At 31.9% G+C, this 13,063-nt stretch overlaps 1 protein-coding gene across 1 annotated transcript in view; it reads left to right on the top strand.

The window, feature by feature from the left end:
- Window positions 1-1,125: 1,125 nt before the first annotated feature.
- The window catches only part of LOC136028454 (bromodomain-containing protein 3-like), a 59,648-nt gene continuing 47,710 nt past the window's right edge, over window positions 1,126-13,063 (top strand). The window contains exons 1-3 of the mRNA XM_065706294.1: window positions 1,126-1,297; window positions 8,111-8,397; window positions 12,037-12,504. Of these exons, the coding sequence (XP_065562366.1) occupies window positions 8,116-8,397; window positions 12,037-12,504 (750 nt within the window). The 5' untranslated portion in view covers window positions 1,126-1,297; window positions 8,111-8,115. The remainder of the gene's footprint in view (window positions 1,298-8,110; window positions 8,398-12,036; window positions 12,505-13,063) is intronic.

Below are 13,063 nucleotides of genomic sequence, written 5' to 3'. Positions count from 1 at the left end.
ATAGAACTGGCAGTTTGTTCTCTTGCCCTACCCTGAGGCTTGTTTTTGACGAACATGATTCACCCTTAGGATGTCTTCGATGGTTTCTCGGAGTCGAAGTGGCAATCCTGGTATTTCATGACGGTGCAGCATCTGTGGCTATCCAAGTGTCTCATAAAATTTGTCATAAGGATAGGTCACTGACAAGGCTATTGTCCAGGGTGGTATGCGTTATGCGCGTAATAAAGCATACACATTGCTCACGGTCTTGTCTTTAGACTTGCGTTCATGTTCATACACATTTTATCTAAGGGGTCGACTATCCTTTAGCTGGATAAGAGAGCTCAAGTGGGACCGGCCTTTTGGAAGATTTTGATTGAGCATTTCCTTGATGACAAGTTGACAGCAAAAGGACTTTGCCCTTCTTTGGACAGTATGATCTATCTTATGGCATAAATCCCTCTGAGTTTTCACAAAGAATGTAGATTCAATTTTCCTTGTCACTGTCAAAAAGTTCTAAATCCTCTGTTTCAACTAAATTGTTTTCGCCATTGCTGCCGCTGGCTTGCGCATCTTCATTTCTTCTAAAACTTGGGTGATTTGTTTGTTGGACAGTGGGAACAGGTATATTTACTGAAAAAATACCTTGAAAAGACCACAATAATAACACAAAAAATGTGTCAATCCTATGCTTTAATTACTAAAATATGACCTTACATTGGTACAGCCTTGTCAATTACACAGAAGAAATTAAAAACACACCCATATTTGCAATCAAGCTTCAAATGTCAAGACACGGAATTACTGGCTCTAAACCAAAACAGTTGCACAAACACTAAAAAAGGATAAAATTAACCCATCGACATTTTGCATCTCTGTCTCCGTTGATGTCTGATGCAAAAACAGCCCACCGGCTAGCTCCTTTATGATCAAAGATAAAATACAAAAATAGCAGCTTCTGTATATAACCCTCAGAATAAGAAAAAATAAATTAAATATCATAGAATTACCCACCATTAAGTATTCTAGGGCTAATTTTACATTTAAATGTCTTGCATAATATTTCTTAGTGTTTATGTTTAACAATAAGTGTGTAGTTACCTTAAATAAACATTCTTTGCTTACATTGCCATCTACCGACAAATTAAATATGGCAGCGCAATGGCTCAAGCTCGGCGCGTATTTTTGTAGAATAGACTGAATTAATTCAAAATTAAAGAATGTGTTGTTATTTTTATTAGATTAATCCAGTTGAGCCTGACCTATAGTAGCTTGACTGCTCTATTTCAAATATTCAGACCTTGTTGATATTTTTAAGGTATGTGGAGTATTGTCACTATCAGTCTGCAGTTGAGATTTTCATTTTTATGTTTTATTATATTTTCATTTTGTTACAATTTTTTTTGTGAGGTCCATTTCATCTCAGGACAAGTTTATTTGCACATACTGAATTATTTTAATAACCTTTTTAGACTCAATAATAAAAACTTACCTAAAATACAATAAATGCAGCCTAGTAAATGGCCTATGTTTTCTTGCTAATCCTTATCCTATTCACCTGCAAACTATGCTAGCCTAGGGTGGATTGTCATTTTATCATGTAATTACTTGTTTCTTTAGTATTTGACGTGGCTCAATTAGGCTAGTAAGCCAAATAAATGGAATGAAAGAAAGATTTAATATGTCCCTCAGAAAGATAGCCTATGCCTACTGCTTAATGCTATAGACCTAAGCTAGCCTATATGCTACCCTAATATACAAATTATATGCCTCCCAAGCATAAAAGTGACACTTCTAAGCTATTTTATTCATAATCTTTTCTAATTAACTGAATATTAAGACAGCCCAGAAATTGACACAGGCTAGGGCTAGGCTACTTTCTGGGTAAAATTCTAGTTAATTGACTTCTTGCTATCTCAGAAAGGGTTTAGGTTAGGAAGATGAAACTTTCAGGGATAGGTCTGCAGGCTAAAGTATGTCACAGGAAGGTATTTTAAAGTACCCACCTCCACTCCTCCTCTAGAGGGCCCTGAAATTTGCCTACATGACAGGTCTATACCTATTGAAATTTTGACAAAGCAACATTTTACCTTAATTTTCAGTTACCAGTTGCCTTTTCTCTGCCTTTAGTTCTGAAAATACAATTCATGTTATTTGAGTTGGATTCTGAGCCATATCAATGTTTTTTTCTTCTTCAAAATTTAGGAAATGTATTTACATATCTTTAAAACCTTATAAAATAGAATTGAGCAAAGTTATGAAGCTGAAAACAATTTTGTTGTACTTCAATTAAGCAGAAAATCTATTTTGCAAAGTTTCACTTTTATAACACACATATTTTTAAAGGTCAGGGCCCTCTAGAGGGAGAAGGAGTAGAGGTAGTTGCTTCAAAATACCTTCCCAGGACATACTTTAGCCTGTAGACCCATCCCTGAAAGTTTCATTTTCCTAACCTAAACCCTTTCTGAGATAGCAAGAAGTCAATTAACTAGAATTTTACTGTATTTTGAAGTACTTATCTCCACTCCTTCTCCCTCTAGAGGGCCCTGACCTTTGATGACCTTCTAAAATATGTGTGTTATAAAAGTGACACCTTTCAAAATAGATCTTCTGCTTGAATGAAGTGCAACAAAATTGTTTTCAGCTTCACAACTTTGCTCAATCCAAATTCATATGGTTTTAAAGATATACAAATACATCTCCTAAATTCTGAAAAAAAAATATATTGATTTGGCTCATAATTCTGCTCAAACAAAAGCAATCGGTAACTGAAAATTAAGGTAAAAGTTGTTTTGTCAAAATTTGATAGGTATATATCTGTCATGTAGGCAAATTCAGGGCTCTCTAGAGGGAGAATGAGTAGAGGTGGGTACTTTGAAATACCTTCCCGGGATATACTTTAGCCTGTAGACACATCCCTGAAAGTTTCATTTTCCTAACCCAACCCCTTTCTGAGATAGCAAGAAGTCACTCAACTAGAATTTTACTGTCTTTTCTTCAAATTCATTAAATGGTAATGGTTATGGTTTCAGTCCATTCATACAATTCTGCCTATAACTTTGACCATTAAGAAGGAGTTGTAAATTTCATTTGTGATTAAATTGTTGATCTGTCATATTGAGAAGTGTCATATCTAGATTTTGGACGAAATTCTGATTCTAAAGATATATCTATTTCGTAGCTCCCTCAATTCAGTAATTTACAAAAATTTATGCTGTACAGGAATATGATACCTTACAGAATCTACTCAGGGGTGGATCCAGGATTTTGTTTTAGGTGGGGAGGGGGGTGCCTAATAGGTTGCTTTTATAAACTTGTGAACCAAAAAATACCCAGAATTTAGAGGGAACCCTGACAATTATGTGTTGTAGATAGGTAGTGGAAATGGTTGTAAATTTAATCTAAAATCTAATGAGGGTTAAAGTTCTAATAAACCTATTGAAATTAAAATGGTAGGCTGTAAGAATATTGATAGAAAAATTGTAAGTTATTATAGTAAGTTATAAAAACCATCCAACAGTAAAAAACAAAACATAAAGCTGTTCACCATCTATAAAAAATATGATATTTAAGATTTCCTGCATGATTTTTTGCCTTTGCACTTCTGACTGGAATAGCAAGTGGGTTAAGCTTTTTATTGTCACAAAAAATGTTCTTGAACCATCTTTTGGGGTCATTTATTCATTGTGACTATTTGTATTGGAATCATTTAGCATGTTGCCTAACTTTGTGGCATTGCTTAGTAACTAAGATTGTAATGAAGAACAGGAAAAGAGGATTAAGATACAACATGTATATTTGTAAAAGATATATTAAACATTAATTGCTAGTTTATTTTTAGGGGTGCAACAAGATAAATAGAATGAAGAGATAGAAATGCATAGAACCCATTTAAAACAAGGGTTTTAAGTATAGGCAATAAAGCATCAACTAATCACTGTTTCTTTTTAAAAATAATGTTTTAATAAACAGTGTTAAATTTGACAAAATCTAAAAAATTACTAATCAAAATTTTACTTTTAATTACAACATAGTGTATCTTTTCACTTTTTAAAGTTTATATATTTTGCTAAATTACAGAATTCACAATTTTATAAAAAAATCTATTTCTTTATTTCCACTCTTGCCATATCTATTTATTACATGGTTGAGGTTGATGTCTACCTCAATATTTTGGTGAACATTTATAATGGCTAGTCCTGTCAGTTTAGAGCTCTTTGTTAGTATTTCCTCTTCTGTTCATCCTAATAAAGCTTTAAAAGCCTTGATTTTTAATGTTTTAGGATGAACAGAGGAGGTGATATGTCATATAATGCAAAGCTTTAATTAGAAGAAAATAGGCAGTAAAGTGGCCACCATTTCCTCACCAATATGTAAATTAATAATTTTCACCCTTCTCATACATTTACTTTCTATTATACATATCCCTAAAAAAAAACAATATTGTAAAAACCACCCCACTTTGCAAAAAAGAAGAAGAAAATCCATAAAACCAAAACAGACAGCAAAAAAAAGTAATGAGATCAATTTCTATGCCTCAGTGCCCTAGCAAGACTCATAAACAAATTTTTGACAGTAAAGAGAAGTCAATATTTTGCTTTTCAGCCCTGTAGTGAATGCACAATCCTGAAATATCATTTCAACAGCCTAAAGAAGTCAAGATTTTAAATTCCCCTTGTTATTACAAAATGAAGATTTTTGGCTCCCAGTTGGCTTATGTGGCAATACAGACATATTTCCTTGATAAACCTAAATTCAATTAAAGTATATGTCATTGGTAAAATCTAACTGTGACTACACAATGTAACTGAAACCTTGTTTCTAACTTGTTTGCAAAAAGAAAATAACTGAAATAACTGACAATAGTCAGGTTATTTTTCCAAATTGGTTTTATTTTTTCCAAACTGGTTTTATCAACTAACTGTTAATGAGTAATAAGTGGCAAAGTATCAATTGCTTATGAATGGCATTGGACAATATTTATTTATTAATACATCAAATGATAAGCAATAAAGCTTGTTGCTATAGACACAAAACAAGAAAAAGCTAATTAACAACACTAGCAACATTTATGAATTATAGAAGAAGATATGTTAGAAGAAAAAAAAACAACTTGTATATAAAACTCATAAACTCAAACAAAAAGTTGTAACCCAAAGATCAACTTATAACTAAACATTAAACAATAATAATCATCAAATAAACATAATATAAAGATCAAACAAAATACAGACATAAGGAGAGTGAAAGAGAATTTAAAACAGTTATATTCTGAGCAACTCTAAAAATTAGATTGATAGAATTATTTGTAAATACAGTAGAGCAACAATTTTTTATAGTATCTGGTTCAAAAGAGGCCATGCTCCAAATTGTCAGTTATATTTCTTTGCTGAACCACCTAAAAGTTGCTTAAAACTTTGTATTTTCTTTACATATACTCTCAGTTATGTTGGTAGCCCAGGTGTTATGCCATTAATATAGTGCAATTGTTAAGGTAGCCTGCTTGTAAAAGGTATATCAGCTTATGACATTTATTTATAAATTGCACACACTGCGAATTCGCAATATATTCAATGTGCACAAATTTTAGTAATTTATAGTTTTTGCATAATTATTGCCAAATGTAGGCCTGCATGAAAATATACAAAAAGTCATCAAATAAACCCATAAAGCAAAATATTTAATGAATTACAACACCCAACATTTGAAACAAATTGAACATTAAGTTCTTTCCCATAAAATCTTGACAACCCAATGGTTTTGAACTGCTACATATTTTTGGTAGGGGTAGAGGCTATTTTTGGTAGAGGATGACTAACTGTTCCAAGGAATGAATAGCCTTACAATGAAGGTACATTTGTCAATGTGTCTACTGTAGAAGCAGGCAAACTGTTAAGACAAGATCAAAAAGCAACTAAAATATTTTTCAATGCCATGCCACTATTTGCAAATATAGGTGAAGTAGTAGCCTACTTGTCAAAATAAACTCCAAGGTAATTAACATAATCACCTGATTTTAGCTTTTATTCTGAACACTTTAGATATGGAATTTAGATACAGCCTTATTAGCCTACATAATAAGTAATTGCCATTAGAGATTTGTCTCCATTAGTGTATAAGATGTTATGTTGGGTCCATGATCACAATTAGCTTATGTTTCCTTGAAGTATTCATGCATTTGTTTGAGTAAAAATTAAGAATAAAACTTTACATCATCTGTAAACAATTTCAAAGTCTTGTTTTGAATATTTGAGGGTAAGTCATTTAACACAAAAGGATAAAACATACAGGTATATGCAAAAAAGGAGACCCAATTAGCTTTTCTCTTTCTCTGAAATGTTGTATACATACCTAAGTATCTAGGTTCCATGCCAAGTACCCTGGTAATGTGCAACCCCTTTCCATTTGATAAAGTTTAGTAACTTCATTAAGGTAATCAAGTTCAATTCTTCATAAATTATTTCTAATTTATTGGATAATGAAAACACTTCTAATGTCAATGTTTTCTTTATTATTTCTAATGTTTAGGAACACAAAATTTAAGGGGAGTGATCTCTTCTGATCTAACTTTACATGAAAAGTAGAATATTTATTGTAAAAAATGTAAATGGTGCTATCTAAATTCTAAAAACTATAAAGAAATTCTGGGTTCCAAAGCACAACCTAAAATTAATTTTCTGGATGCCTTCTGCCCAATATTAAAATATTTTTATCCTGTTTAGTGTTTTGCTCAGATAAAAGAAGAAAGATACGTTTAAGTGGGTTCAAAAGAGATCTTTACAAACAGAGCTTCCCTGTAGTCTAACTTTTTTTTATCTAAAAACCTCTGAATTTGACCCCTTTTTGTCCATTATGAGAAACTGTGCTTGAAATTTGGCTTCTTTTTTCTGAAATTCAGCTCAAGTAGCTTTCAACAAAAGGAGACCCAAATAGTTCTTAGAAACTACACTTATGACTAAAGTTGGCAGTGTCTTCTTACTTTCTGGTTTTAAGCCAACATTGACTTGTGAAGAAGTACTAGTCCCTGACCTGTATTGGCAGGACTCTGCTTTTCTTGAGACTGTAACAATTTCAATGACTTAAACAGTATGAAAATTGTGATTTCAAACATTCGAACATAAAAAAAACCCAATCATATTGTGGTTTTGACTGATAAATTCAGAAGTTTTGAACTGTACTTGTCTGGAGTTCCAAAAAACTCTTCTCTTAGGGTTAGGAAACCTGAAATTTGGTGATAAGAAATTTATTCATTCAGTTAGAAAGGATTGGCTGCATAAGCAGGTAGTTGGTCTATTGATGAATAAGGAAGCTGCAAAATCTTGCTTAGGTTAGGAACATGTTAATAACACTCTTTTTGGCCTCTTTGTTATGCCATGTGGAAGATAGAGAATGTATGAAGTGAGTAAATATAAAGATTTTCTTCTAATAATAAGTATGACTATGTTTTGTGATAAAAAAATCTGTTCAGCTATTATTATTGTTTTATATAGATTTTCTTCCCAAAAACCAGAAAAAATGGAAGTTTGTAGATGAATGCAGGAATGCAGTCATTTATCCAAAGCTACATTGCACCCACATGAGATAATTCTCATGTGAGAATTGTGAGAAAAAATTCTCATGTGAGAAAAAAATCTATACTACTTTATGGGTATATATCTGAAACTTCATATTTAGATAAAATTTTCACTGCACAGGGTAGAGTCAGAAAATGAAAAAAATAAATAAACAATAATTATAATGAAAAGAAATAATGATGATCCAGAAACACAATAAAATAAAAGGAGGAAGAACCACTTGTAGAGTAGTTTGAACTGTAAGGGAATGGCTCTAGTAATACAACGAGCTAAGTGCTTGCATATGGCAACCAGACATCGCCTCTGTTGTGAGGCAACAAAGATGGCGATACTGTGGATATATCCTCTGTACACCAGATCATAAACTTCCTAAAATGTTCCTCCACTAGCAACCTACCAAGCTATTCCTCAGCTCCAATTTTTTTCTCTCTAGAGTGGTTGGTCCTTCTGATCTGTTTTTTGATAACACCCAGTGTCACCAGAGGGGTGGGTCACCCCCACGCCTCTTAATTGCAAATATGATCCTGTACATTGACATTATAATCTGTTTTCTTTAGTTTACATGAACATGGAAGTAAAACAAGAACCAGTGGATGAAAAAGCACCCGCTGCAGTACCTGCAACTACTTCAGCAGTTGATAAAGAGCCTCCACCAAGAGAAGAACCGACTTTAGAACCTGTAAATGGGATAGTTCAGCCTCCTGTAATTCCCCCACCCCATAGACCTGGAAGACAAACAAATCAGCTTCAGTATATTCACAAGTCAGTATTGAAGGTTGTTGTGAAGCATCGTTTTGCTTGGCCTTTCATGTCTCCAGTGGATGCAAAGAAATTAAATATACCAGTAAGTTTTCAAATTCAGTTGCTAGAAATTACTCACTGATTCTAACATCAATAGCTTGATTGATGATTTGTTGATCAGTAGCTTGATGATTTTACATCACTGATTGTAATGTCAGTTACAGAGTGTTTTGAGCTGTTGTTTTGCTTGCTTTTCCATCACTCCTATGGATGAAAAGACAATAATCATAAGCTACCTGTAATTGTTTTCAGTTCAGTTAATCATAGACAAAATCAGCCTAACATGGATTTGATTTTTCTGTATGACTTGTTGTTTCTTATTTAGCTGAAAATTATTCCCTATAATAATTCCAGTTATAATATGATTGTCAAAAGGAGGAGAAAAAATACATTGAAAATCATCTATCCATTTCTAGAAGTTTTGTCCAATTAGACCAGCAGCTTTCTATGTCTTTCTATGACAGAAATAGCTCTACTGTTATTAAAATTGCCGTTCTATGACATAAAAAGCTGCAGATGTAGAATTATGGACTAAAAGTTTATGGAACTAAAAATATTTATAAGAGTTTATAAAATTTATTGTTTATAAAATTAGTAGTTTATAAAATTAGTTAGTTAGTTTATAAAATTATTTATTAGTTAGTTTATAAAATTTAATGTTTATAAGAGTTTATAAAATTTATTGTTTATAAAATTAGTAGTTTATAAAATTAGTTAGTTAGTTTATAAAATTTAATGTTTATAAGAGTTTATAAAATATTTTATAAAAAGTTTATAAGAACTAATTATGGAACTAAAAGTTTGTCAATACAGATATGTTTCAGTAAGTATTTTCATTTTAAAGGTATGTACTAAAGAGTTAATCTAACCTAATATCCCATAAAACTTTAATGTACTGATTTAAAATCTTAACCATTCACGCTCAATTGAAAGACAGATAGCCAAAAACTGTGTTTAGTTTTTTCTATTGCATATTAAAAGTCATATTTTTCTGATGAAAATATGCAGTTAATAAATATTTGGTCCAACCAGAATTATTATATCATCTATGTTTTATGTTTTTGTGGCATATATGTTTCATATACATTTTTTGACAAAGAAAAAGAAAATGAAAAACGATACAGCAATTGTTTACATCTCATACTGATTGTCTTCACAACTAACAGTAATATTTTCAGATGGCTGCAGAAATGCTGCCATTTGTCGAAAGTTTCCTTGCACCCACAGGAGTACTTTTATTTAAATCTTGCTTTAGGCTTTAACTGTTACTGTGGCATACTTGAGGAAGGAACAAGAAGCCAGTTTCCCCCAAGCCAACTGCTATGAAAGCTCAACATCAAAAACAAGAAGAACAATAGGAAATTCTTTTCACAAGACAGTAGAAATTCTAATTTGAATGAACATTTCAACCCTATGTCCAAGGGCTGTCCTCAGCAAAACATTAATATAAAAAAGAGACTTACAGTAAGCCACAACCATTAAAACCGAAATTAAAATTTTAAAAATAGTTCCAGCGTCCTTACTTCAGCAAAGTCCAACCAGGGCCCTGGTAGCTCTTTCATTGTAGCCCTAGAAAGTGGTGTAAAATCCAGATTGTTTGCACAGCTTATTGTTCAGTGTATGATAAGTCAAACAAGTACCTGAAACTATCCTTTGGCAGTTAGGGATAAAGAGAGGATTTTCAGTAATGGGAGTTTAAGTGTGCCCTGGCTCAAACCATCCAACTTCCACTGGTTAGGGCCTTGTTTTTCCTGTCCCTTTTCCTAGATCTGGCTCTGAGGCTATGCTAAATTTTGATTTTTTTTCAGAAGCTGATTTCTTTAAATATTTTTTTCTGTGGAAAATAACATGAATTTTGTTTCGAATTATTTTGTTGGATAAGCATTATTCGTATTCATACTTGGATCTAAAATGACTGAATACATATTTTGGTATGAAGAGAAAACATGAAAGTGGAAAATGGACTGCTCCCTCCAAAAGGCTAATTTTTACTTTGAAATAGAGTTGGATGAAGGCCTGTTCAATCTTTCTTCTATTGAAGTTTCGAAATTCCCTTGAATTGTTCCTTTTGATATCTTCTCACTTTAATCAAGGCCCTTTAGCCCGCTGAAATAAAATGAATATCTGGAGCTTTAGGGCTGTAGAATAGCAAATAATTTCTGCTTGCACCCTAGACACTACATTATCATTCAGCTAAGTGAAAACAAAGCTTGAGGGCTGCAGAATAGCAAATAGTTACTACTAGCTCTCTAGATACTACTTCATTGTGCAGTTAAGTGAAAAAAAGCTTGAGGGCTGCAGAATAGCAAATAATTACTACTAGCTCTCTAGATACTACTGCATTGTGCAGCTAAGTGAAAAAAAGCTTGAGGGCTGCAGAATAGCAAATAATTACTACTAGCTCTCTAGATACTACTTCATTGTGCAGCTAAATGAAAAAAAAGTTAAAAGATTAACATTCAAAACTTTCCAAGCAGCTTTGCTACTGATTGCTGCTAGCAATATAGAATTTATTAAAACATATTTGATTATGTTAGTGAATCATTTTTATACTGTATTTATTTAATACTAGTACTTTGTTTTTACTATTATTTAGGATATGTTATTGATTCTAAATTACTTATCTACAATTTTCTGTTATTTACTGTTGTATTTCTATTTATTATTGTCATTTTTGGTGACTACATTATATTTTTATTCAATATTACTAATATTAGTGATATTCTCTTATGTTCTATAGGAGAATCACGAGACTATCAAACAGCTAATGGATATTAGAACAATAAAAAAGGCGATTGGAAAATGATTATAAATAAGATAGAATTAAAAATTTTTGAAATACAATTAAGTCAATTTTATTTTAAATATTGCATTTAGCCTTCTGCCATGTCAATATTTTCATCTTCTTTCATTCATCTTTTTGTGTTATTTATTTGTTTCTTCTTATTTACTGAATTTAAATAATGTCCAAAAGAAAATTTTGGTGTTCAAGCGCACTGCTAAGCGCAGGGCCTTTTGCACTCCAAATTGTTTGCCCCTCCCTTTCCCTGGATTAGGAAAGTATACTGTTTTTAGTATTTTCTTTGAAAAACATTTTTTTTAGTATTTTACATTGCAAAATTGAAAGTAACAACAAAATCGTCTGTACTTAGATTTTCAAAACACCGATAATCATAGATTTTCAAAACACAGATTTCAAACACAAGATAGATTTACAATTTTGTATTATACAATCAAGTAAATTTTATTTTAAATATTGCATTTAGCCTTCTACCATATCAATATTTTCATCTTCTTTTATTCATCTTTTTGTGTTATTTATTTGTTTCTTCTCGTATACTGAATTGAAATAACGTCCATATGAAACTTTTGGTGCTCAAGTGCCCTGCTAAACGCAGGGAAAGGACTTTTGCACTCCAAATTGTTTGCCCCTCTCTTCCCCTGGATTAGGAAAGTATACTGTTTTTAGTATTTTCTTTGAAAAACATTTTTTTTTTGTATTTTACATTGCAAAATTGAAAGTAACAACAAAATTGTCTGTGCTTAGATTTTCAAAATATATTTTGCCCTATTCAAAAAAGGACTGTAAAGAAGAATTTCAGATTCTATCTATGCATAGATTTATCTATTTTTTGTTGCACTTCCATCTTAAATGTTACTATATTCTCTATTTTTTCCCCAGGACTATCACAAGACTATCAAGCAACCAATGGATTTAGGAACAATAAAAAAGCGATTGGAAAATAATTATTATTGGTGTGCTAAAGAGTGTATTCAAGATTTTAATACTATGTTTACTAACTGTTATGTTTACAACAAACCTGGTGAGGATATAGTTTTAATGGCTCAGACCCTTGAGAAATTGTTCCTTACAAAAGTGACAGAAATGCCAAAAGATGAAGTCGTGGTTGAAATGCCTACTCCAAAACCTAAAGTGAAAAAACAACCTCCAGCTCCAAGAACTCCAGTACCAAGAACACCTAAATTAATGACTCCTACACCAACTACTCCACAGTCTAGCTTACTGCAGTCAAATTTGCCCGCTGGAACTAAAATTACTCCAAGTAAGCCACAAAGTGTTCTGAGTAGTAATGTTGCCAATGTGCCACCATTTCTTCAAACTAACAACCAGGATCCAGTACCGACTGTGGTAGGTGATTTTCTCTATAAATTCCATTTTTTTCTAAGAGATTATTATTTTTTTGGAAATGTTTAGTAGATTTATATTTTTGGTTTTATATGTAGATTCTATTTTGTATGCATATTCAATTTTTTGCTTCTGTTTTAGGAGATTTTCATTTTTTTTCACTTCAATTACTTGGAGTTCATTTTCATGATCCAAAAAATAGGTTATGCAATTAAAATTGGGTATAAGAAATATGGTAAATAAGTAGATAATGGAAGATCAAAGACAAAAAGTTGCCTCTCTTTGTGAATTGATAAAAAAAGTCAACTTTTTTCAACCAGTTTTTGAAGCATTATTAAAACATAATATTAAATTACAACTAAAATAAGAAAAATTAATGTGAATCATCATGTCAAGCTCCCTTAAATTAGAAAGTATAAGAACACAGGTACAGGGAAGGGGTTCCTTCAGGGTCGTGCCTGTACAACCCTTCAAAAATTTCTACGAATTTCCTACAATTTTGTAATTTTCTGTAAGTTTTTTATGTGCTTTTATAGTTTTTTTTAATTTCTGCCTCCCCCCC

Source organism: Artemia franciscana, chromosome 6, assembly GCF_032884065.1.
Source record: "Artemia franciscana chromosome 6, ASM3288406v1, whole genome shotgun sequence".
NCBI lineage: Eukaryota > Metazoa > Arthropoda > Branchiopoda > Anostraca > Artemiidae > Artemia > Artemia franciscana.
The sequence above is the reverse complement of the archived record's forward strand: the minus strand, read 5'-3'. Positions and strand labels throughout refer to the sequence as shown.